Below are 25936 nucleotides of genomic sequence, written 5' to 3'. Positions count from 1 at the left end.
CATTCCTAATTTTCTGACTAGATTATTTCCAATGTATGCTAATCCCAGGCAAGAAACTATTTTAGGGAGAAAGAGTAAAACCAAGGGCCACTTGGAGCCTAGGAGTCCACAGCTCACTCTGTCCAGCTGACAGTGCCAGCAGTCTCAGAAGGACTGACGACAGCAAGGACACTTTTGACAGGGTCCCGGGAAGCAGAGGCACAGGGTGCATGTTTACAACTAGACTGTATCTATCCGTGTGCTTCCCTGAGACACAGCCTGAAGTACTGAACACAAATGTTGCAAATAACTTAAAAGGGTTCCAGTCTAATGAGGAGGGGAGCAACACTTATTGTATCCCTATTGCCAGCACTGCTTGGAAACCAAGCAGCGTACATGCTTATGAACAATAGACTTATCTTTTTAACAGTACATTTTAATGAGAATATATGCTCAAAATAGCATGAACACAACAGTGAAAGGAATTGTCCAGGAAGCAGCTTGTGAAAGTAAAAATTTTTTTTATTTTGATTGACTTCTCAATGTATTAATGCCAGTTTTAACGGCAGAAATTTGGTTCCACTGAAACTTGGTAATGCTACAGAGAGCTACTACTTTTCCCAGGAAGTAGGTAAACGGCTGGAAAGAGAAAGCACAACTTTCTAGCAGCACGGCAGCTTATACCACAGGCCACAGGCTTGCAGCTTTTATATTCAAAATGGCACGAACAGTTTTTAGCTGGTGACAGAAGTGAGAAATGGGCGACAAGACGTGGATGTCAGACGGAGCACTGCATGTGCCGCAGCAACAGCGGACAAACCAAATGTCGGGGCTGCAAGGGTAGTTATAGAAAAGGGAACCGATATTTTACTCAAATGCTTTTTAGAGCCTTTCTGTAGATACAAATATATATATATATATTTATCCAAAAATATGTTTTATACAGATAAATGTTTCTCAATTAAAGATGGGTCCAAAGCTATAGTATAACATAAAGCATGTCTTCTGTTAAGACTATCCACCTGAATTTTCAATATCTTTAAAGTTAGTGCATTAATTTTCCAAATATAATTACCTGATACCTTTTTTTTTACAGATATAAATCAAGTAGGCATCATTTTTAAAAAGGGTTTGCAAGTTAAATGGTATCTCACTAAGATGCTAGCATATCACACTTACAAGAAGCCCTGTGAAGAATTACTACTGACCACATCAGAAAGGGCTATGTAAGTGGCCGTTCCTCTTCACAGTAACCATGTTCTCATTGCCACTTGTTAAATGTTAAAAATGCACAATAAGACTTCACTTCCTAAGTACTTTTATGGTAATAAGACATCTAACCAATATAGGGCACTACATCTTCAGTAACTGTCGGTACCTTTTAGTGGGATGGAACACCTACAACCAATGCCTAGAAAATAAAGCACAGAGTTATTTTGGTGATTTTACAAATCTTCTTTTCTTTTTTCAGGTGTAAAGGCTACAAAAAACTTCTAAAAATTAGAGAACACTGAAAACATTAAAAGTTTGACATCTGACTTTATAGTATTTCCATTTTACCCTGAAAGACAACTTAAAAAATACGACCTTTCTTAGAACAGGTCACCTTGCTATAATATTATAAAAAATTGGTGAGAGCAAGGAAAAATTTCACTGGTTATGCGGGGGTTTTTTTGTAAATGGTTTCTCCCCAAACCATTAGAAAAACGTTAAAGACAAAAAGCAAAATAAGATATGTGGTGGTCCCTAAACTATTTTGAAGGCAGGTAGCTGAGTCTAAACTAAGATCTCTTCTCACTCACAGTAATCACCCTCCCTCAAATGCCCTTTAAATGGCAGGAACAGTACAACAGCAATAATCAAAGGGCAGAAACTGTATTTTCAAGAACAGAAAAATCGCTAGTGCTGAAAGACAGAGTAGAAAGCAGCTTCTTTGGGGGGCATCCGTCAGCCGGCTGATGATCCATTAGGAAGACTTCTCTTTCCTGCTCCGGGGGGAGTCAGCTCCGTTAGAGGTGACTGTTCCGTTCACACCGTTCTCTGAAATGAAAGAAGTGCAGGCGTTATCCTGACATCTAACTGCTATACACAACGCATCGCAGGGGAGGAGTCAAAGTCCAAAATTGGTGATTCTTGACCATACGAGGAATGAAAGCAGCAAATTAAAGGAAAGCGGAGAGGAAAAAAGCAGGGTGGGGAACTGCTATGAAGTTACAAGGGTTACAAACCCTGTTCTCTACAGTAGTCCTGACAGAGCACGGAGCTGCCTCCCACTGGGGGGCAAAGTCCTTGGAAAAGTTGTTCTAAGGGATGGTAAAAGTATATTGCGGCCTCTTCCTCAATACCGTGATGGCGTGCCAGGTGTGATAGTACATGCCTTTAATTCCAGCATGTGGGAAGCATAGATTTCTGTGAATCACACCCCATAAATGCAGAATATATGTCCTTTGGGGTATAGAAGAAGCATTTATTGAACTTGGGTACAGGCTGAACTGTCATCAACATTTTAGCGCAGAGAAATGCTTTGGAAGACGGTCTTTAATCAGCTGCAATTCAGACAGACAAGCAGGAAACTATGACACATCTACTAAAGCAAGCAGTGGACCCACATAAAAGTCACGGTTCAAAAGAGAAAGCAAATTATAACGATAAAACGTTTGGAATGGACAGCATTCAAGGCTTGAGGAGTCCAGCTAAAACAGGGATTGGTGTACATCTTGAACTCTGGGTGATTCTCACGAAGAGGGGAGGACCACTGACTGGGAGCCATCTCAAGAAGGGGACCCCAACAGCAAAGAGCCAACCAAACCTAAGCCAGGAAGCAAAAGCAAGGACTGATACAGCAAACACACATGAAGAAACAAATAAACAAATGTATGTGAAAATAAGAGACAACAAATACTTAAAAGTATTTTTGCTTTTTTAGAGTGGGGTTCACATGTTCTGGGTAGGTGCTCTGCCCCGAGCTACAGCTCAGCTCTTACATGCTTGGTTTTTGTTTTTCAAGGCAGGGTCTCTCTGTGTAGCTCTGGCTGTCCTGGGCTCACTTTATAGACCTGGCTGGCCTTGAACTCATAGAGATCTGCCTGCCTCTGTCTTCCAAGTTCTGGGATTACAGGTGTGCGTACCACACCTGGCCCATGCTGGGGTTTTGACTGACAAGGAAAGCAGTTCCTTGGAAATCACAGGTTGGTAAAAGGGAGACATTAGGTCGAGACTTACTGAGTCCTTATCCTAAGTGTCAATCAGCCAAGGTGACATCACCGTGAGCACCCCTCCCCCAACCTCTTACAGACAAAACAGCACTGAGACTGAACACGGGATAGATGGATTTAATGCTGTTTCTAAGGCTAGCAAAATTGACAAGGACATTGGAAAAAAGTGCTAATTATAGGCTAATCCTTTATATGAAGACAGATGGAAAAAATCCTACCAAATAATTAAAAACCAACCCAGTGTGGTTGCATGATCATCTGTCCCTAACGTGGGTGTTTGCCAGTAATGAAAGAGTACTTTTACATCAAGCGAAGAGAGGGCTGGGCGACCCTCAGCAGGCAGTATAAGCTGGAGGTCCTGAGTTCAAATGTCCACCATTCACAAGGTGTGGCCACACATGCCTGTAGCCCCAGCACTCTAGCAGGTAGAGACAGGAGGATGCTGCCAACCTTACTGAGGGTCCAGTAAGAGACACTGTCCAGAGGGAGAAAGGCAGAGAGCAAGGCGCCCAACATCCTGTGGCTCTCCACACACACACCATGCCCATCCCTGTTCTCAAGTCAGGATGAGTGAGCAAGAAACTGCAACGCAAAGCATCTGGATTGCCCAGGAAGGTGCATAAACTATTTTCATTTATAGATGATCCAAAAGAACCCAAACCCACTAAAATACTTTTAAAAGCCGGCAGGATACCAGATCAATATACACAAATCAGCTGTAATATATACTCGCAATGAACAACCTGAAAATGAAATTAAGGAGAAGATTCTGTTTTATAGCAGCATCCAAAAGAGTAAAATATTTAGGAAGAAATTTAATCAAGTACTAGACATTTAGATTGATAACTATAAAATTTAATTGGGAGAAATTAAAGAGCAGAGTAAATGAAGACATCCATGCTCATGCTCCCGAGGCATTTACAGGTAAAGGGAATTTCAATCAAAACTCCAGGTGCGTTTTGCAGACATTGAAAGGTGGATCCTAAAATTCACACAGAAATGCTAGACACCTGACATGACCACACTGTGAAAAAGAACAAGAGCTGGAGAGCCTTCATCAGACAGCAACACTTCCAGACCCACAGAAAGACAGCCAGGCAGTGGGCCAGCCCACCCACCCCACTGCAAGGCAGTGAGCTACCCTCACACCACAGTAAGGCAGTGAGCCACATGCAGAGCGACAGACAACTAAATACATCTGGCAGAACCCTGAGCTCAGAGCTGACTCATTTTTCTAAACTCATGAGAGACATGTTAGTTTTCCCAGAAAATAGGACAAGAACAATTGTGTATAAGTCTGGGAAAGACTCAGCTCACTACAATGATGCCACTTTGCTTTAACAGTCTGGGTGCTCTCCCAATTGACCCAGCAGTTCCACACACCTAGATACATACCCAAGAGACGACAGAAAACAGTGCACAGCCAAACACATGTACAGAGACGCTTACGTCACATCGCCTTACAGTTACAGGTTCAAACAACCCCAATGTCCACCCACCAGATAAACAAAGTACTGTATGTTCATACAAGAGTGAGCAGCAAAGGTGGGCGGTGGTGGCGCACGCCTTTAATCCTAGCACTGGGGAGGCAGAGGTAGGCAGATCCCTGTGAGTCTAAGGCCAGCCTGGTCTACAAAGTGAGTCCAGGACAGCCAAGGCTGCACAGAGAGACCATGTCTCAAAGAACAACAACAACAACAAAAAAAAAAACAAAAAAAAAAAAAAGAAAGAAAGAAAGAAAGAATGAGCAGTGATTGTGCCGTAATACAGATGAACCTCAAAAACATGATGTTAAGGGCCTGGGTCAAGGTGCCTGCTGCCAAGCCCCAGCCTGAGTCCCACCCGCAGGACCCCGAAGGTGGAAGGAGAGAACTGCGGCCCTAGAGCTGTCCTCAGACCCTCACATGCACACCATGGAATATGTGCGCTCGCCCCCATAAATAAAAATGTTATTTAAAAGATTTTAAAAATATTCAGCTGGCCGTGGTGGTGTGCGCCTTTAATCCCAGCACTCGGGAGGCAGAGGCAGGAAGATTGTTGTGAGTTCTAGGCCAGCCTGGTCTACAAAGTGAGTCCAGGACAGCCGAGGCTATACAGAGAAACCCTGTCTCGAAAAACCAAAACCACAACCCAAACCCAGCTACGCTAAGGTTGACAAGATGTTTCAGCAACTGGAAGTGCTTGCTCTGCCTGGCCCCTGAGCCCATGCAAGGTACGACAGCAACCTCCATGGGGCTGTCCCCTGACCTCACACACCTACAGAACACAGAGAAAAGTTACAACACGCCAGCTGAAGTCAGTCGCGGATGACCACATGCTCTACTGCTCGTTCACTCAATACTGAGCAAAGGTCCCACAGCTATGTCGCTCCACGCCTCGCCTCCCTGCTTCCACGGGTTAGGCAACACCAACCTGTTCCTTTCCGGGAGGACCTGCCTTTGGTCACAGCTGGTTTCCTCTTCACAGGCGGCGCCTGGAAGGCAGAGTGCTCCCTCCACCTCCGAAGCTGGAAGTTAATGAACTTCCACATCATGAAGGCCTGCGTGACGCAAATGGATGCCAGAACAGCAACCCTGAAAAGCAAACGGCGACAAGAATCAGAGCGCGCACATACGCCACAGAACAAAGCACTCTACCGTGATTTCATGGTAACGCGTTCATTTTGTTGACAAAATTATGCTAAGAAATAATCATTTCATTTAGAAATTTATCTTAGAAAGTTAAAGTTAACACAAGGGCCTTGGTATTAACCGGTGTAGGAAGAAAACTACAACAGGCATGAAAGCAAAGGGCGGGTGCCAGCCCCCAGGTCACCCCCTCACCTACTGGATGGCATGGAGAGGCTGGTGGTGTATTCAGTAACAGTGGGGACATTAAAGTAACCGTACCTAACCGCCAACACATTGAAGTTTCCAGTACTAAAATCCAGCTTCTGATTCTCCGCTCTTGCCAAGCCGAAACCAACGGTAAGGACTGAAAGAATTAAGGTCAGAAGTCTTCCCAAAACAAAAAGAACCGCCCAGAGAGAAAACCTGTAAGAAAGATGTGTGAAGTCAGTAACAAACCCGTGAGAAGATGGCTGTACTGGGGCTTGATCCCTCCCGAGCAAAGGCACATTCCCACAGTCCCTCTCTGTGGTGATACGGGGCGCATGTGTGTGGCTGAGCCTGCAGAGGCCGAAAGCCTCGAGGCCTCCCCCACTTACTCTCCACCTGACTGTTTGAGGAACTAGAGCTCACCAACTGCCAGGCCTGGCTCACTCAGCCCCAGCACCCTCTTTTGTTTTGTTTTTGTTCTCTTGAGACGGGGTTTCTCTACGTAGCCCTGGCTGTCCTGGAACTCGCTCTGTAGACCAGGCTGGCCTTGAACTCAGAGATCCGCCTGCCTCCGCCTCCTGAGTGCTGAGATTGAAGGCGTGTACCACCACGCCTGGCCCCAGGGCCCTCTTGCTGCCACCCTAAGGCTGGCTTTTTACATGGGGCTGGGAATTGAACTCGGGACCTACTGGAAGAGCAGGTGGTGCTCTTAACCACTGAGCCATCTCTCCAGCACCCATAAAACAGCATTTCTTATTCTGCAAAAAGGACTTCTGTATTCACATGCCTGGGAAAGTCTATACACTGTAGCGCCCTGTCAGGCCCACAGCACCCACTACCCTATTTAGGCTTTCCAGAACTCTTCTAGTAGACAACGGCTTAATATTTCTGCCCCCTGCGAGCGCTGGCACCACGCTTCAGAACCTATGTACTCAACAACTGAAACGTGCTGGGCACGAGCCAAGGCAGCTGCTGTAAACAACCAGCGCCAGTTCCCACCTCAGAGCTTTCCAGCCTTCGCACTCTGTACAAGTTACAGCTTCCTATCTGAGCCTTCCCATCAGACTGGATTACCCATGCCCCCCTCTTTTAACCACTTTCTTTCCTGTGTGCACGCTGTAAGGGGTGGTGGGGTGCCATGGCCATGTGTGCAGAGCAGAGGACAGCTATGTGGATCTGGCTCTTTTCTCACACTGTATGTGGTTCTGGGGGTCGAGAGCATCATCAGGCTTTTTGCTGAGCCATCTCACGGGCCCCACCTCCTTATTTTCTCCGAAAAGTTTTCCTCTCTATCACTCCTTTTATTAAAAGAAAACCACGCTATTGCAGAAGACTTGTGCCTCAAAGCCTTATAAATAGTAAGCCCAACACAGTATCTATTTTAAGGAATAAAATATACCGCACAAACATTGCTGCTTGCTCCCTTTTCTTTTATTATACTAACAAAACTCTGGAATTCTCAAGGACACACCCTCTGGGCACTGACGTCAAACACCTGCTGAACAAGCGGTGAGGAGACGGTACTCACCCCTTCTGGTACTTCTCATCACTAAAGTAAAACAGACGAGAAATGTGGAACAGAAACTCAACGAAATAGTGCAGCACCAGGAGAACAAGGCCCAGGTGGTTCAAGCTGTTGAGGGAAGCAGCGAACAAAGGTTACCTAGCAACTCACATCCGTTAGAGGGCTGTCTGCTCGGCTACTCAGACCCAAGGCAAATCCCAACTCACTTCAAAAGATACGCTCCAGCGATGTGGAAGAGGTAAAGACCAATGTAGACAAGCTGACGAGGAATATCTTCCTGCAAGTACAAAGACACATCAGAGATGAAAAACAAGTCGATGCTTTCATTTCTAACAGCACAACCCATACCGCGTCTTTCTTACATTCAGCTGACTTTGCATCTTAGCCCTAGCTTTTTGGTAGTCACCCAACCGAGTCTATAATGATGGCAGATAAAGCACCACCACTGAAATTCACCTCCACAACCAATAATTCCCAAAGCTGCTAAAACAGCATTGACAGCTTTCAAAGGACAATTATCAAAGGACCTTTCCCTAAGGGGTTCCTTAGTTGTATACAAACAGATGTCTTCAAGACAGTATTCGCCCACTCCAGGTGGACCACAGAAAAAGTGAAGATAACTAAGAAAACTAAGTTTTACGTTTACTGTGGCTATAGTCTTGGGCAAGTTAGCTCAATCCTGCACCATAGGCCTAAAAATACCACCAAGAAAGAAAGAAGTGAGGAGACGACAAGAAAATACAACCACAGGGATCCACTGGAGGACACAGCCAGAGAGCCACTAGAGGACACAGCCACAGGGAGCCATAGGAGATCACAGCCACAGGGAGTTACTGGAGGACACAGTCACAAGGAGCCACAGGAAGCCACAAGAGGACACAGCCACAGGGAGCCACAGGAGGACACAGCCACAAGGAGCCATAGGAAGCTACAGGAGGACACAGCCACAGGGAGCCACCGGAGGACACAGGCACAGGGGGCCACAGGAGGACACAGCCACAGGGAGCCACTGGAGGACACAGCTACAGGGAGCCACAGGAGGACACAGGCACAGGGAGCCACAGGAGGACACAGCCACAGGGAGCCACTGGAAGACACAGCCACAGGGAGCCACTGGAGGACACAGCCACAGGGAGCCACTGGAGAACACCTCCACCCCTAGGTAAGAATGTAAGGCTAACTAGCAACTTCCATTCAAAAGAGGCCGTAATGGTAAGTGATAGAGTAAAGAGGTGTGGCTGTGGATGTCAACAGGTAGGAATGGGAAAAATAGTTCTAATATTTTATGTAATAATCAATTATATTACCAGCTAATTTGATTATCAGCAACAAAACATATGACTATTTCTTGAGTTCCCTAAAAGCTTCTAAGTTCAAACTAGCTGAGGACTTGCTACCCTTGGAGATGGGGTCTCTTGTTATATTGCCCAGACTGGGCCCTACTGCAGTGTTTCCAGTAACTGGGACTGTGGGCACACAGGGGAACACCTGGCTAAGAAATGGCATTTCCAATCTCATGAGCAAAATGGAGACGTGCTTCCACTGAAGCCCCGTTCGAGGACACTAAGCTCTGCCACCAACACACCTCTCCAACTGCTCAGTGTTCCTTTCCAATTCATCCGCCCATGAAGCTGGTTCAAAACAACCGCTGGCTGCACTAGTCTCTTCCAGTAAAGATTTCTTCCAAAAATACATGTCATAGAGTAAATTTTAAGAAACTGTTTAACACACATGCAGCTGTTACTTTCAAATTATGCTAATGACTTGAAACAGTTACTTTCAACTATCACGTGTGTTAAAAATAGTTTCAGTGAAATTCTAAGTTATGCAAATTAGCCCATAAAAATTAGACTGCATTTCTGGAGAAATGCCATCTGGCAAGAACTGATAAGAAACAGCTTTAGGAGCTAAAGTGAACAAGTGCTTTGAAGCGTTCCTGTACTAGGGTCAGTGAGCAAGATGCAGACATGGATTAATAATGACTTCCAAAGGTAGTGTGTCCACGGCTATGCAAATACCTAAAGAAGGCTTAGAAGAGCTGACCCATGGTCAGGAGCAAAGCATCAAGAAACGAAGACACTCTCAAGACTGTTGTCCGACAAAGCTTTCCACAGTTACACAAATGTTCCTTAAATCTGTCCAGGCTAAATGGTGGCACACACCTATCACCTCCCCTCAGGACAGACTGAGGCAGGAGAATCATGAGTTTCAAGCCAGACTGGGGCCACACAGAAACACCATGTCTGAAAAGTGAGTGAAAAGCTAGGTGTGGTAGCGTATGTCTTTAATCCCAGCAGGTGGACGGATCTTTGTGGGTTCCAGGTCAGCATGGTCTACAGAGTCCAGGACAACCAGAGCTCTTGTTACACAAAGAAATCCTGTCTTGAACCACCCCCGCAAAAAGGTAAAAAAATAAAAAATAAAAAATAAATCATGTGTGTGTGTGTGAGAGAGAAAGAGATGGGGGCGGGGGAGGGGTGGGCGGGAACAGAGGGAGCCTCTCATACATGATTAAGAAGCAGAACTGTTTCAACGTAATTTATTTACATATGGCTAGAAGCTACTATTTTGTACAGTACAGTGCTCCTGGACACCTAAGACTCACGCAAGGAGCTCACCAGACAGGGAAGAGCTCCTGGAAACTGTGGGCCTAATTATTTTTTACACATTAAAAAAATGAAAAAACAAAAAAACAAACCAACAGAGTGCTCACTCTAATTTGTCTGATCAACTGGAAAAGCATTCCACGTATGAAAGAAGTAACATGTGCCAGAGTCCATGGCTGGACTTTGGAACTCTTTCCTAATCCTAGCAGACACCTGGCACATGCACACGACAGACGAGGACGGCCTACTTACAGTACATGCTTTTCAAAGACTATCTGGATCTTGGGAGGGCAGAGATAAATCCACCCGTAAGTGGTTATCAGAATTCCACTTGAGAAAACTTAGTGAAGCAGCAGAGGTAAAGCGCACAAACCTCCTAGCTGTGGCGAATGTGGCCAAGGACACAACCAACAAGGAGTAAAACGCACACACACACACACACACACACACACACACACACACACACACACGTGTAGCCTTAAGCTTGTGCAGAGTCATTAATAGGTTGACAGACACCGTCTCATCTAGATCCCCGCCCGTATCATTCTCGGACGTTATTTTCAAGTAAATCCCACATAGGCTTAAAACACCAAACCAAACCAAAACCAACTGTATCTACACGAAAATACTGATACCTGATGAATTTATCACAGGGAAAAGGTAATCCTGAAAGAGCAGCCTCATTAGAGCCTCTGAGTGTGAAGTGTAAGGCAAGTGCACAGAAGGGAGAGGAGGCGCGGGACAGAGGGGGCACAGCTGGGCAGCTTCAGCTGAAAGCGGGGAGCACGAGCAGCACGAGCAGAGGGGACAGAGCTCCATGAAGGGACACTGTGGACTGTGCAATGCCATGCCATGGAGGCCAGCTTTTTTGGGGGGGGGGAGGGGAGCCCACACCCAGTGCTCCAGTGCTTGACCCATTTCTCTAAGCAAACACCTTTCCCACAGGCTAAAGCAGACTGTCCCACCCACCCATCTTGGGAAGTGCTTTTCTAGTGAAAATTTAACTGTGGTTTACTTTTTTTGTCAACATGGAATTCTTCTTTTGGACTTCCATACTAGTTTTTGAACTGCTAGTTGTAATCCAACTAGTTACTTGTGAAATAAATTGCTAAGAAAACAAACAAACAACCCCCCCAAAACAAAACAAATCCCAAAACAATAAGAGGAAACTAAACACATTTTTAAAAATTGCTTAAGTTTTCATTTGAATTACCACTGATTTAAAAGCAAGCAATCAGTATGTCAAATGTAAAAGTTTAACAAAATCAGTAGTGGTTTCCCCCCCTCCCCCAGAAATACTTAAGAATTATAGGTTCTGGATGAAGAGGGAGGTGGGGAATGGCAGAAACAAAGCTGAGGGCAAGGAAAGAGGGCATAAAATAGTTTTAGAAACAACATGACAATTTTTTTCCCCTTTATTTTGTTTTTTCCAGACAGGGTTTGTCTATGTAGTCCTGGCACTCAGAGATCTGCCTGTCTCTGCCTCCCAAGTGCTGAGATTAAAGGCATACACCCAGCTTTCTGCCCCACGTGACATATTTTAAAGTTCAAAACAAACCCAGCTTACTTTTTTGGTTTTCTGGAAGTAGAGTTCAGGGAACGCATGGAGCCAGTACGCCAACTGGGATATGTAGAAAAACTTCATTTGAAATCTGAGTGAGAAAGCAAAAATATATTTTATAGTATTTAAAAAAAAAACAAAAAACGAACAGGTGCAAGAAAGCAGAAGAGAGGAGGCAGCCATGTTTTTGCTGTCATTTCATATGCTTTCAAGGCATCTTTAAGCAGCTCTTTGGCAGCCAGATTGCCCAGTTTCCCTGCCGCTCAGTCAGCTCTGCTGCTGCAACAGTGGGCAAAGCCGCTGTCTGCAGAACCTCAGCCCCTTGTCTGTCAGTTACCTAGGGCTGACAAGGAGCTCATGTGAGCTACAGACAAACACAGGGGCACGACCAGCCACAGATATACAAGGCTTCATCAACAGGGAAATGGGGCAAAAAGACCACCCACTGTCACAAGGAAACCCATTATCTCGTATTACATACACGCTAAAAGGGGAGGGGCTGCTGCAAAGCCGTGGCTCAAAGAGCAACTGTCACTGGAAATGGGCACCGTTTTCCCTCGTGAAATATTATTTCCACTCGGCTGCCACAAGAAGAAATGCAAACAACTGGACACGGAGGCAGAACTAAAGGCAGGGACGGTTACAGGAGACGCAGCTTAGCCAGACTCGGCAGTCTCCCAGGCTGGGGTGATGATTTTTTTCTGCACTGTGTAAAGGTTTGTCTCTGTATATTCAGGGAGTACAGGCTGGACTTTGGTACCGTTAAGCCTCCCCTGTCGCAATGTTTTGTAAATACTCCTTCTCTCACCTTCTGATTGGTTTTACTAAAAATCTGATGGCCAAGAAAAAAGTCAAGAAGGGGAGGAGGAGGAGGAGAGGGAGGGATGGAGGGAGAGAGGGAGGGGAGACTCGCCTAGAAAACGTGCAAGACATATGAAACTGAAGAGCCGTAAAGAACCACGCGGCGAAACATAGATTAATATAGATGGGTTAGCAGAGGTTGTAAGAGCTAGTTGGGAACAACAGGAAGCTAAGGCCTGAAGCTGTTGTAAATAAATGCAAGTCAGTGCGAGGGTGGGCATAGAAAGCTGTTATGGTTTTATGCAAGTATGATGTTTAGAAGTACATCTTCTAAAAGTTCAACACACTATTGCACGTTTATTTCTTTAAGTCAGGGAATGGCTCAGTAAAGAGGCTATTACTGCTGGATTTAAGACGAATATAACAAGGTCATGAGACTCCCTTCTTTCATGAATTTTTCTCTAGCAGGGGCACAGAGACAGCGTCACTGCTGCGAAGGCACATATAGTCTTGCTGGGTATGTGCACAAAGCAGAGCTCATGTGACAACATAAACGATATACAGAGGCTACAAGATTTAAACCCAGCAACCGATGCCAGGCACGAGGGACTTCTTGCAGGCACAGCAGCAAGGACAACTTCCCGTGCGGCAAGGGTACGAGGCACAATCGTGTCACCCTAACTAAGAAGTTCCCAGACACAATGTATAGACACCCAGGATGCAAGCAAGCTGAGCGACCCCAGCACCAGGGATCTTCCAGACAGTAGAAATGAAGGCAAGAGGACACAGAGGGGGAATGGGAAAGAAAAGAGGGACACATGGAAAGATGTAGCCATGAGAACGAGAAAGGATAAAGGTTCAGGAACAGAGAAGAGAACATCAACTCAAGTTGTTAAAATCGGGGGCTGGGAGACGACGGCTGTTCAGACTAACTGCTCTTACATAGCACCCCGGTTTGAGCGCCAGCACCCACATGGGGGCTGATAACCATCACAAACTCCAGTGCCCGCGCATCTGAAGCCTTCTCCCACTTCCTCTGGCATCAGGCACACAGGTGGTACACATACACACATATATAAAATAATCTCCTTAAAAAACTGTTACCAATCAGATGTCTCAAGCTGGCAAAGGTAATGGCAACACACACACACACACACCTTCTTTATGATGATGGTGATGCCACTGTCCTATGCTGCAGGCAATGCACCTACTTCATGTATCATTACTGTCAAGTCCAGAGGGAGAGGCACAGGAGTAGGTTCAATTTGTTTGTTATATGAACAGTCTTTAGTTAAGAAAGACCTGATAAAAAATTAACTTACGTCATCAGGTTATGGGGATAAGCTCTCCACAGGATAGTTGGATCTGAGATGTAGTTTTCCTAAGAGACAGGAAATTGGCCTGTGAGTACCATGCAAACATTTACAGTTCCCCACAAAAGGTTCCAAAGAGCATGCTAAAGTCAAATGTTTTGGTTTTTCCGATGTGGTCTGAATTGCTTAGGTTAGCAAAGTGAGAATGTGTGGGAGACATAACACCAAGTAAGATACAGCACCAACTCTCACGCATCTGTCAACACAGTAGTGTAAGAGTCCAGGCAAACAAACACCATGCACACGACAGTCATGGATGTAAAGGTGCAGACCAGCTTTGGAAGGACCTGTTTTGGTGCATGTAATCAGAGAACTGAAAACTGTACTTCTTGACAGAAGTTTACAATGATGCAAATTCATTCAATGCTATGCAAATCTTTTCCTCAGAAAATTCAATGTGTTTGGTGGAAATTACAAGAAACAAAGCAAAAAACTCCTCCAACCCCTAAGTGATGACTCCAAGAAGACTACACTTCACCAGAGTAACTCTTACATCGAAGCACATATAAAACACATACACAGATATAATAAGCTGGCATTGCCCTTGTGTCTGTTACCCCAGTAAGACGGGACAGGCACTGGACTGCAAAGCTAAGTTTTAATGTATCTCTGATGGTAAGTGTTGGATCCTGGGCATCTTACTTTGTTATTAATTTCCACCATGACAATGTAGAAGAATTGTGTGCTTAACAATCTCAAACGAGTGTGAAGCCACACAATGAGATATGAATGGAAGGTGCAGCTGCTTAACATTAAAGTGGATACTGCCTTCCTTCTCATTAAAGAGAGAGAAAGGTTCTGACTGCCTTTACTTGGAAATTTATACATTTGAGTTCCTTGGGAAACACTCCGACTGTTAAAGGAGGAAATGACAACAACATTTTTGCTTATCAGACCTCAGCAAGTCATTACTGACATGAGATCCTCCTTGTGAACAGAGAGATCTGCAAGTGACGACATGATACAGTAATGGCATGCCACGAGTGAAAATGTGTGAGGCTTTCCAAAGCAGCCAACAGAGTCAGCACGGAAACTCTTAATTACACTTGCTCAGGAACAGAGTTCTTAGGTTAAAGGAGACTCAAGAACAGTTGCCGAGTGACATACTTACAGAAATGAGGATGAATGTGCCCCACACACAAGCAAAAAGGTAGAATGCACTAAGTTGACCAGACTCATTAAACTTGCTGTGCTTTGTTTTGGAGAAGTGCATTCGTCTGTTTATTTTCTAAAAATAAAAGCAGTTATTAGTAATGAAGAATGGACACAAAAGACACATCATATATGACAACCACAGCACAGAGAACTAGTAGTGCTCTACAAAATAGGGATTTCTGAGATTGTATACTTACATCCAACACGTACTCCTGAATTATGGCATGAATAATTATCGCCACGAGCATGTAGAAGAAAACGGTAGCCAAATCTTTGATACCATAGTAATAAAGGGATGCTGATTCAGTAGCTTGTTCTTCTGAAGGCCAAAAGGACACACATACACACAAATATATGTGAGATTATGAAAACAGCATTCGGTACAACATCGGCATGGAAACAAACAAAAGGAGACTGGCCCCCTAAAAATCCTACAGGGCTACCTCAGACAGCGTCTCCTGAGGGTCTCATGCCCCATGGGAATGAAAACTCAACAGGCTTTCTACAACCCAAAGCTTCAGGGATTACTTACAGAAGACTTGACACGTTAGTCACAGCCACCAGAAACCAAAACCAGAAGGGAGCCACACTCTACCTGGCAGGTTACCTGGCTACTCTCCTGTCTTGGAAGCCCGTGCAAACTCCTGGCTGGGCCTGCAGACTGGACCCTCCATCACAGTGCTCGGTGAAAGCTACTTTAATTTTTATATCCATTGGTTCTGATCTCTAAGTGCCAGACAGCTGCAACTACTACTTAATGGTTACTTTAATGTTTAGATTTGCTTAAATTTTCAAAGCAAATATCAGTTTTTGTGAGTTGTTGGCACCTGTTTGAGGAGTCTGGGGGCTTGCTTAGGGGCACTGAGGTGAAAACATCATTTTGGCATCTTGAATGCCAAACAAACACTACACTCTCTGGCAATTTGTTTTCTTAGTCACTAAATCAAGCATTTACAAACCTACACACAAACTTGTCCTGTCTCTCTGCTCTTCCACTAAGGTGGGACATGCCAGAGGAGGTTACTGCTGGCCACATTGCCATTTCCTCTCTTATGACAGTCAACCACATTCCCGCCCTCCAGAGCAAGCAACCTCCCAAAGCAACTTAATTTTTACACAGCATCATTTGTAAATAAAATTTTCTAAAAAGGAAAGTATGGTTTGGGCAATTATCTGATATTTCTTAGAGTTTACTGATATTTTCTCTAGTCAAAATACTTGCTAGGGGCAGAATATAACAAAAATGGAAAGGAAAGGGTAAGTCTGAAGAGATTATTCTTGGTACAAGATGTAATGAAGGGAAAAAAAAAGATGTAATGAAGGGCAGAAAAACTGAACCACTACACCTACCTGTGGAAACTCTGACTGCATAACCACCTAACTGAGCACATCTACCCTAGGATTTCCTTTAGAAAAGGATTAGTGAAACCAATACAAATTCTTTGATGGAATTTCAAGACCATGCACAAAATATATAATAAACAATAAACATATAAAGCAGGCTACACATACCGTTTAGGATAAAATAAAGTCTACACACTGGAGATTAACATAGATTCTAGTGTCTATGGTTATTTCCAAGTGTGTTCAATTGTGTGTCCACATAAACACGTACCTGTCGCAGGGCGGGTAACATTATACTGAAGAGCAACAAAGATGATGGCTGCTTTTGCTGTTATCTGGAGAGAGAAGGCAGGAAAAGCATCAGCTGCGAATCCCTCCCAAGTGAATACACTGAGGTAACAAGATGACAAGTTCTGGCCCAGGTCTAAGGAGCAAGGCCTGTGTTCTGATCACAAGCAGAACCTGGAGTTAGGACAATTCACCGAAGACTTTTCTGTAATTCAGGCTACGTAACCCATCTGTACTGTTAACGTTTGACAACAACAACAACAACAATTTATCTTGTTGTTTATCTTCAGTTTATCTGGTAAGCAATGCTTTCTCAAATATCCATTTGCTATTATAGAACAATCACCATCAAGTTCCCATCAAGGAAAATGCTGCGTAAATTAATAAAAGGAAGCTGAGTTTGCTCAAGACAAGACGGGTCACATGCAGGGTCTGCGTGTTCAATCCCTCTCTGACACACCTGGTAACGGTCAGTAAACAGCCCCTTAACTTGACTGCTGGTCAATGTGGTCAGAACACAGATGGAACATTGGCTGAGCATTTACAGGCACCGAGGCCAGCGCTGCACCAGAAAGGCTCAACTACAGATGAATTAATTAGTCCCATGACAAAAGCTGGGCTGCATCAGGGCCGGCACACAAACTTACAACTCTGCAGGATCTGTGCCAACAGCCTACACTACAGATACTCGGGATGAAGGGCCAAGCTCTTTGCTTTTCCTTGAGGCAGGAAGTGCTTCTCAGAGGTGTGGTGCAAGAGCTTGTTTGAAGTTTCCGAGGAGCACACCGGGGTAAAGGTGGCAGCAGAGGTAGAAAGAGGTAAATGTAAGGTCAGGCACAGAACACACACGAGGGAGACAGAGAAGCACACACACAGAACTGAGCCGCTTCCTTCAGTGGGACTTGGAGACTTTAAAGAGGGAGTGTTTCTTCCTTTGTAAAGCTGCCAGGTTTTAATTTGGTCTCTTGCCCCTTGGATTCTCCGCATGGCCGCCACATTCATCTCCCAATTGCATGACCATATTCCTTGTTCTACCTGCCAAGAATCCTTCCTTGGATCCCTGCCTTCCTAGGAGGTGTGCTCTACGCTCCCCCTGCTCATCTGCTTTGCAGCCCTCTTCCATGAAGTCTTTGTTTTCTGTTTGTTTGTTTGTTTTTCCTGAGACAGGGTTTCTCTGTGTAGCCCTGGCCGTCCTGGATTCGCTTTGTAGACCAGGCTGGCCTCGAACACAAAGCGACCCACCTGCCTCTGCCTGCCGAGTGCTGGGATTACAGGCGTGCCTCACAGAGTCCTTCTTCGTTAGACAGTCATCTCCCGTTAGAGCTCAGTCCTATCACATCTTTCAAGGGCATCTTCTCTGTCTTCTCAGAGTGGGGCAGCTCGTTTGTCAGAATACCTCAAGAGGGTACCCATTACAAAATGAGGGCCATCTGGGCCGGGGGGCGTGTACATCATCCTGTCACTGTATGCTCAGAACCTAGTAGGGAGAGGCTGGCAAGGTGGCTCAGCCAATGAGGGTCCTTGTCACCAAGCCTGACAACCCGAGTTCAACCTCTGGAGAGGGAGAGGGAGAGAAGTGACTCCTGTGGCTGTCTTCTGACCTCTGCACAGTAATTAATGATAATTTTAAAGAAGAACCCAGCACAGCACCTAGAAAATACTAGGCGATTCATTGGTATTACAGAATAAATAGAAGACGAAATACCACAGAGTGAAATGTAAAACAAGTGTAAGATTTTGCAAGACGCCCCATGAGGGATAGTAAAGTCAGTGTTGGGACAGTGGCGGGTGGATAGAGGCGGCGCTTAGAAGGCCAGGGTAGGGTCTGGTAAGCAAAAGAAAGGAGTCTCACACTACACACCGGTGCTTACAGCTTGCAGAACAACGTGACAAGTACTAATGTGGAGTGTGAGAACAGGAGAGAGGCTAACTGATGAGATTTCGGTGAGAGACATGGTTGGAAAGGGCTGCAGGTGGCTTATACCCACCCAATCTAGAACCCGGCAGGCAGGACTTGGCTTGGATAAAGACTTGGTAATTAATTACTCTTTAGGGATGGAAGTTGAAGTGTAGAGTTTATCGCCTATTCAAGTGTACATGTCTGCAGAGAGGCAAAGCTCAAGTCCCCGCTGTGCTCTGGGTAAGTGTCTTCTATGTGCCAAACGATCACTAGAACCTTTAGTTCATGGAGCCAAGGGAGAGCTTTGCTGGCCACTTCAGGCGGAGCCTCAAAGTGGCCTGTGGGACGCTGCTCCCATCTCTCCCTCCACACCGCCCTCTTGTTTATGGCACAGTGGGAACGGCCACTGTTCCCTCAGGCACACTGAGTCATTACCTTTCACCTGGCCACAGACCTAGAGCCGTGGGGCCAACTGACGATGGCCTGACTCCCTAAACTGTCAGCGACAGAAAGAGAACAGACACCTGGCACCCCCAAAGCCAAGGGGAAAATGCATCAAAGCCAAATGGACTCATTTACAAAGTCAAGTTTTTAAAAAGGTGTGGTATGGAGACGACGACGAAGTCCTAACGGGTTGGCCTGAGTGACATCAAACTGAAATCCTGAGATCGAAACCCCCGTTGGCAGCTGGGCACGACGCTGCTGCTTTGAGGAGTGGAAAGAGAAAGAGCTTGTGCAGGGCTAATAGTTGCCAGGAGAAAGGAGGAATCACACACACACGGACAAAAGGTGGAAAACAGCGGCAGGAAGCACTGGGAGGGACCTGTTAGGAGAATTCTCCGTGTGAATCCTCCTAGCTACGATGGTAGCGCAGGCTGTGTTCAAGCCTAAGATCCGAAGCAACCTGGCTTTTTGTTTTTAAATTCTGGAGTGTGTGCATATATGCTACAGGATATTTTGCAGATGAGACTTAGTTCCAGGCATGCAATTCATTTGTTTCTTAGATACCATATACACTGAAGACCCCTACGTTTGACTGTAATTTGTCATGAGTCAGGGATGGAATTGTCTTACTCACGTGACCTGAAGAAATCTATGTGTGGGCGAGTGAAGGGAGAGTGATGAATGAGGACCCATCCATCCACCCACCCACCCACTCCGTGCGAGGCCACACTCACGCACGCATATATCTGAGGTATGTGTCACGTAGTTAAAGCTAACCCAGAACTAAGATCCTCTTCCCCCAGCCTCCGAAGCCCTAGCAATAAGGGGCTGTACTACCACACCAGCTTACATCCAATTAAACTTGTTTTACTTGTGCGTGCGTGTGCGTGCATGCGTGTGTATGTGCGCGTGCCCAATGCCACTTGTTAAGGGTAACAGGGCCTGCATGTTCTCACAGGGAAAGGGGCTGGCCTGGACAAGCACAAAGGTTGCAGATTATGTCTGAGGTCAACAACTTAATCTGTGACACCAACACGTGCATGATTTTTTTCCTAGTACCCCTCAGCAATGTGACTTGAGATGACGCATACAAAAGGCAACAGTTGGGTATGTGGCTGCATGTCTGTAATCCCAGCATGCGGGAGGCTACAGCAGGAGGATCATGAACTTGAGGTCAGCTTGTGTTACACAGACAAGGGGGAGGAGAAGAGCGAGTAAAAAGCAAGGAACAGGAGTCTCCTCTTAAGCACGGTTTTCATTTACCTGTGGTGCACAGCAGCAGCCTTGAAAATTTGGAGACTCTGAGCTAGGAAGGTCAGTTTTAAACTGTGCTACAGAGAGCAGTAAGAGGAAACTGGTGCCGTCTCACCCAGGACACCGATCACCTTTGTCTAGCGCATTCACGTTGTAGGCACCAATGGCCTGTTAGTAGCTGCTGTGGCTATCAGGGCAGTTCTCGTAACCTTGACACAGTAGCCTGACAGGAGCATCCTTTGCCTTATTCCACGTCATCTCGAGTCATCATAAGGGTGAACACGAGAGGCTGCCTTCACGTAACTGGTATTAGAGTGTGACTGTTCTGCTTTATTACTGCTGTTAGTCTTTCATATACTTGGTTGATTAAACCATCACAGATACTATGCATAGCAAACTCATAGAACACATAGTGCAGTAAAATGTGAGTCTGCAGGCGTCCCTGGGGTACGGAACACAGTTCGTGTGAAAAGGTGTGGTGGGTGGTGTCCTGCAGCCATGTAGTTTTTAGGAAGAAAAGCAACAAGAGGTAGAAAGAGGTAAAGCTATGCCAACAATGTGGGCTAGCTAGAGAGCTGGGGGCAGAACAGCGGGGGTGGGGGGCAGAGGGGCAGAGGGGGTGGGGGGGGTGGGGGGAGGGGGGAGCACTCTGCTGCCCTGGAAGTCACGATCTAGAGTCGAATCAGGGCCTATGACTAAAAACACGTCTAGAACTAAAAACGGTCACGAAGGAAAACTACTGACCAGGGGGACGCGAGGACCAGCTGAACAGAAGGGCTATTAAAGGCACTGCAGGAAAACTTGGTGAGGGGCCTGGTAGGATGGTTGGCATGGTGCCAAGCCTGACACTTTCGTTCAGTCTCTGGGATTCCTGTAATGGAAGGAGCAAACTGACTCTTACAAGTTGCCTTTTGACATGCGCCCCCCCCCCAAAAGGATTTAAGAAAGGATTTAAAATGAGAGTTGGTGGGGCTGGTAAGATGGCTTGGGGGCTAAAGGCAGTTGCCAAATGGCTGATAACTTACGGAGAGTGGACCCCTCACAGGTGCCCTCCAACCCGCAATGTATGCTGGGGTCTCTGGACGCGACCGCTCACATATCTACACTGTCTCTGCTGCTGCCTCCATGTTGGCATTTTCAGTTTATGAGGTCATCAATACCACAGCTAGGGAAAACTTTGCTTTCCTTTATATGCAGCAAATGTAAATCTTAAAGATAAATACAGTACTAAATTCTAAACACAACAAAAATTAGATTATCCCTTTATGTAAGGCTTCTAAATAAAATTAAGGTCCGGCTTCTAGCGGGCTTAGCATATGACACTGGGTGGGGAGGGGGGGGAGGGGGAGGAGCAGAAAGGATAGGAGCTATTCTCAACATAAAATGTATAGAGGAAATCATGTGTGCTGCCATGCCCAGGCAGCTTCACAGTCCATCCAGCCATGCTTCAGCAAGTTATAAGAAATGCTCGCTTACACTGCAAACACATCACGTTGATGCTTATTACACTAAAATGCAGAAATGGCCTTTTGGGGGGGGGGCATTTATACTAGTATCTACTTAAAAGAAAGAAAGGGAAATTAATTTAGATCTATCTTACATAGGTTACATTTCATGAGATCCAAGTCTACAGGTAATGTCATAACACTTCAGCTTTTTTTTTTTTAAGTGGCTATTAGTGGGGGCTTGGTGTTTGTTCATGTTATAAAGAAAAGAAGTGCCAGGTATGGTGGTGCACGCCTTTAATCTCAGCACTGGAGAGGCAGAGGCAGGCAGATTGATGTGAGTTTGAGGCCAGCTTGGTCTACAAAGTGAGTCCCGGGCAGCCAAGGCTATACAGAGAAACTGTCTTGAAAACAACAACAACAACAACAACAACAACAACAACAACAAAGAAGTATTCTGTACTGTTAGAGGTAGGCACAGTTACTATATATGCTGGATTCCTGAAGGGTATGCAAATTTTTGTCAAATTCTACTTCTCCATCAGTTTATATTTTTAAAAAAAAATTTTTTTTTAAAGACATGGAAATGTCATTAAAACGAGCTATGTTTAAAAATAAAACCTGTGGGATTACATAGATGGCGCAGTGGTTAAGGGTACATGTTGTTTTTCCAGAGGATCCAGGTTCAATCCCCAGTACCGACATGGCAGCTCATAACTGTCTGACTCCAGCTCCAGGGGCCCTGACACCCTCTTCTGACCTCCAAGGGCACTAGGCACACATGTAGTACACAGACATGCATGCTGGCAAAACATCCATACATGTAAAGAACTTGAAATGAAAGCTAGAACCAAACAATAATAAAACACATGGGTCGGCGGATGCCTGATGGTCTGGGTACAATCCCTAGCATGCACGAGGTAGGAGAGGAACCTGTGGCACAAAGGTTTGTGAGTGCACATATGCACAAACACACGGACACTGCCTCTCCATAGCTGTAAACGCCAACATCCTGAAGCCTATCAGGTGCAAACAGCCTACTGTTCCCTGACCGCCCACTGCAAGTCACTCCATTCAAAACTATGATGAACTTCTCTTGATTCTCCCATATCGTTCTTCTAGGAAGCTTCCAACGTGTCGTAACATCTTTGTTGTTGTTGTTCAATGTTGCCTATTTCAAATACAAAATCACTAATAGTATTTGCATTCTATAGACAGACATTGACTATAGAAAGAAAACATCATTTATAAGAGTTGCATTAAAAAGTTTCTAAAGTTCCTTCCTCTCAGATTACTTGTTCCTCAACCTTTTGCGAGAGAGAGAAAGAGAGAGAGAGAAAGAGAGAGAGAGAGAGAGAGAGAGAGAGAGAGAGAGGTGCGCCTGAGTGAGCTGTCACGTTTTCCAACCGACATGAACTGCCAAGGGATAACCATAGCTACTTTCTTGTAAATCAAACCCTGAGTGAGGCACAGCATATCAATTATAACCCATTTATATAGATTAGGAAACTTAAATTCTAATCTTCCCCTAACTTGAATCAGCTGCGCAGAGCAGACTTCTAGAGGGTTCCCATGCGCTTGCCTGTTTGGTAGTTCTTGGTATTACCATAAATCCCCTAATATTTCGTCAGTATTCGTCCACAAAAGGCTTAGCAGTTCTGCAAAATAGCAGCTTCTCTATTATTTCAGTACACATTGTACTTCTATAATTAGATTGAGATTCAGCAGCAGTTATTTTCAAAGTCAAAACAGCAAAAACCCACCCAGCCTGTTTCTTCCCCACATAAACAACGTGCTTTCAAAACGTAAATCTTCAACATATGGTTGAGGAAAATGAGTCAGTTGTACTAACTGCTCTGCTCTGCTTACCATTTTAACACTCGCTACTTTCTGGAGTGATTTAAAGCCTTCTATTTAGTTTTAAAAACAATCCACTTACTGTTAAAAACCTTTATTTAATCCCAGCACTTGGAAGACAGAGGCAGGTGGTTCTTGTGAGTTCAAGGCCATGCTCAGCAACATTAACAAATTCCAGGACAGCCAGGGCTACATAAAGAGCCTGTCTCAAAACAAACAAACAAACAAAAACCATTGACATAATGGTGAGTTTCCTAGAAAACGTGGTGAAAGAAAACAGAGCAGTTTACATGGAAACAGGTTGTGGCATTTCCAAGTGTCCAATGCCTGGCTTATGTTTCACATGATTGCAGAAAGCTCTACGCTCATCACAGCCTGAGTATGCTTCTCAAGTCATGAGCTGTTGCCATGCGATGTGGAGATGACCATATTGTGCATACGAAAGCTTGGCACTTTCTTTTTAAAACATCATCATTATTATTATTTTTTAAGACAGGGAGGGGCTTACATGGTTGTCACCAGAGTTGGAATTCACTATGTAGTCCACCCTGGATTTGAATTCATAATTCTCCTGCCTCGGATTCCAGAGTGCGGAGGTGACAAGCATCTACCACCAACCATGTCATTGCGAGAGAGCAAGCAAGCACTAGGCACTGGGGAACACATGTCAGGCATAGGGCTTCTCACCTAACCCGCACCAGCCCTGGATTCCATCTCCAAAAACAACAACAACAAAAAATTAAAGCAAGCATTTACCACAGGACCACACACCAAACCCTGAATTTTAACCACCACCCACTCATATAATACTGTCAGACCTCTACAGGCCAAAGTATCTGGTCCTTCAACAGCAGCTGTGAGGCATGATTTACATTTCATTTGTAAGGGAAGAGAAATTACATCTCCGATCTGTATGAGCTTGAAAGCTTTTTGACAAGTTAGTTCCACTTGCCCTTTACCCTGCCACCTCCTTAGTAGTGACTACAGCCATATGTGACACTATCAGGAATAACAAGCACTTATGTGTAGATTCAGAAGTCTATTAGAAGAGAAACAAACATAACATAGAAAGTTATCTAATGAGAACTGAAAAAAAAAAAAAAGAAAAGAAAAGAAAACAAACTCAAATGGGCTCAAGGGAAAACAAGAAAACTAAAACCCTCTTCACCTTTTATCGTTGGCTGTTTGATTCCATTAGTTTCTTGCTTTCACTCACATCTTTAAAACTCTATTCCCGACAGTAGAAAAAAAACTAGTAAAAATAGATAGTAAACTATTGATCCCCACTAGGTTACATGCCAGGGGGAGAGGAGACAAAATGGTAATCATCAATACACTTGATGAGACTCGGAGGCTTACAGATTAAAAAAAAAAAAATTAGAAAGGGGGAGAGTGGGTGGATGTACTGAAGGGGGTGGAAAAAACTCGTAGGATGTTACAGGTTCACCTCGCAAACTTTATTACCCACATTCAACAGCTGTTAAATAAGTCATCAAAACACTCCAGATCTGTGGGAAGAGAATTTACACACTCCTGACAGTCTCATCGCCTCTGCTTCAAGAAACGAAATCGCTCAACTCAACACAGCTGTTGAAAGCCTCGCGTCGCGATTCTCCCCCCTCCCCCGCCCCCAGGAACCGAGAGTCGAGGCAGAAAGTTGGGTGAGCGGCTGTCGGCGGGGCGAGGGGCCACCGGGTGCGGGTACCCGGTCCCCGCCCTCCGCGCAGCCCCGGGTGTGGGTCGGGGTCCGACGAGGTGTGTGTGTGTGTGTGGGGGGGGTCCCTGTCAGTCACCCGGCCCTGCTGCCACGGCCCCGGGTCCGCCCACCGCGCAGGGCCAGCACGGCCGCGCCCGCCGCCCCCGCCGGCCCCTCGCCGGCTGCCACGTAACCCTTCGCGGGAAGCAGGAACTGCGCGGCGCAGGAGGGGGCGGCGGGCCGAGCCGGGGCCGCAGGGCCGCGGGGGGCGACGCGGAGCCCGGCAGCACCCGTGGGGTCTGCGGACCCTGGGGGGGATCGGGGCGCGGGGTGGGGTGGGGGGAGCCGGGATGGAGGGCTCACCTCGAACATGAGCCCCAGCAGGAAGAGCATCGCCAGGCAGGAGACGATGTCCGCGTGATTCTGCAGCACGAATTCGTGGCTCAGCAGCGGCGGGTTCTTGTTGCTCTTCTTGCGAATCGCCATGGTGGAGCCGCCGCCTGTGCCTGCAGGTGCTCCGTCCTCACGGGCTCCGCGCTCTCAGCTGCTCACCGCCGCGCCGCCGCCGCTGCTTCCCGCTGGCTGCTCCGCACAGCCCGGTCGCAGCCGCTCGCTGGGGCTTCACTTCCCATCCCACAGCCAGTACGCAGCCGCCGGGGCGGCCCGGAAAAAAAAAA

General features: G+C 45.8%; 1 protein-coding gene across 1 annotated transcript; it reads right to left on the bottom strand.

The window, feature by feature from the left end:
• Nucleotides 1–480: 480 nt before the first annotated feature.
• Nucleotides 481–25936, bottom strand: TRAM1 (translocation associated membrane protein 1). Its single transcript, XM_084791907.1, has 11 exons — nt 25623–25936; nt 16647–16710; nt 15229–15350; nt 14988–15104; nt 13826–13884; nt 11709–11793; nt 7742–7812; nt 7539–7643; nt 6083–6226; nt 5607–5767; nt 481–2019 (listed from the first exon to the last, which is right to left on the bottom strand). Exons 1-11 carry the CDS (start codon nt 25743–25745, stop codon nt 1946–1948), a joined length of 1125 nt encoding a protein of 374 aa, XP_084648033.1. The 5' UTR covers nt 25746–25936; the 3' UTR covers nt 481–1945.

This window comes from Acomys minous, assembly GCF_964271855.1.
Source record: "Acomys minous genome assembly, chromosome: 1".
NCBI lineage: Eukaryota > Metazoa > Chordata > Mammalia > Rodentia > Muridae > Acomys > Acomys minous.
Note: the sequence above shows the minus strand (reverse complement) of the source record. Positions and strands in the feature narration are given on the sequence as shown.

Coding starts and splice junctions, on each gene's coding strand:
- TRAM1 (XM_084791907.1), bottom strand. CDS start 25,745: ATGGCGATTCGCAAGAAGAGCAACAAGAACCCGCCGCTGCTGAGCCAC. Junction 15,105..15,228: donor TTCAGGAGTACGTGTTGGAT/GTAAGTATACAA, acceptor TTTTATTTTTAG/AAAATAAACAGACGAATGCA. Junction 13,885..14,987: donor GCACATTCATCCTCATTTCT/GTAAGTATGTCA, acceptor CCTGTCTCTTAG/GAAAACTACATCTCAGATCC.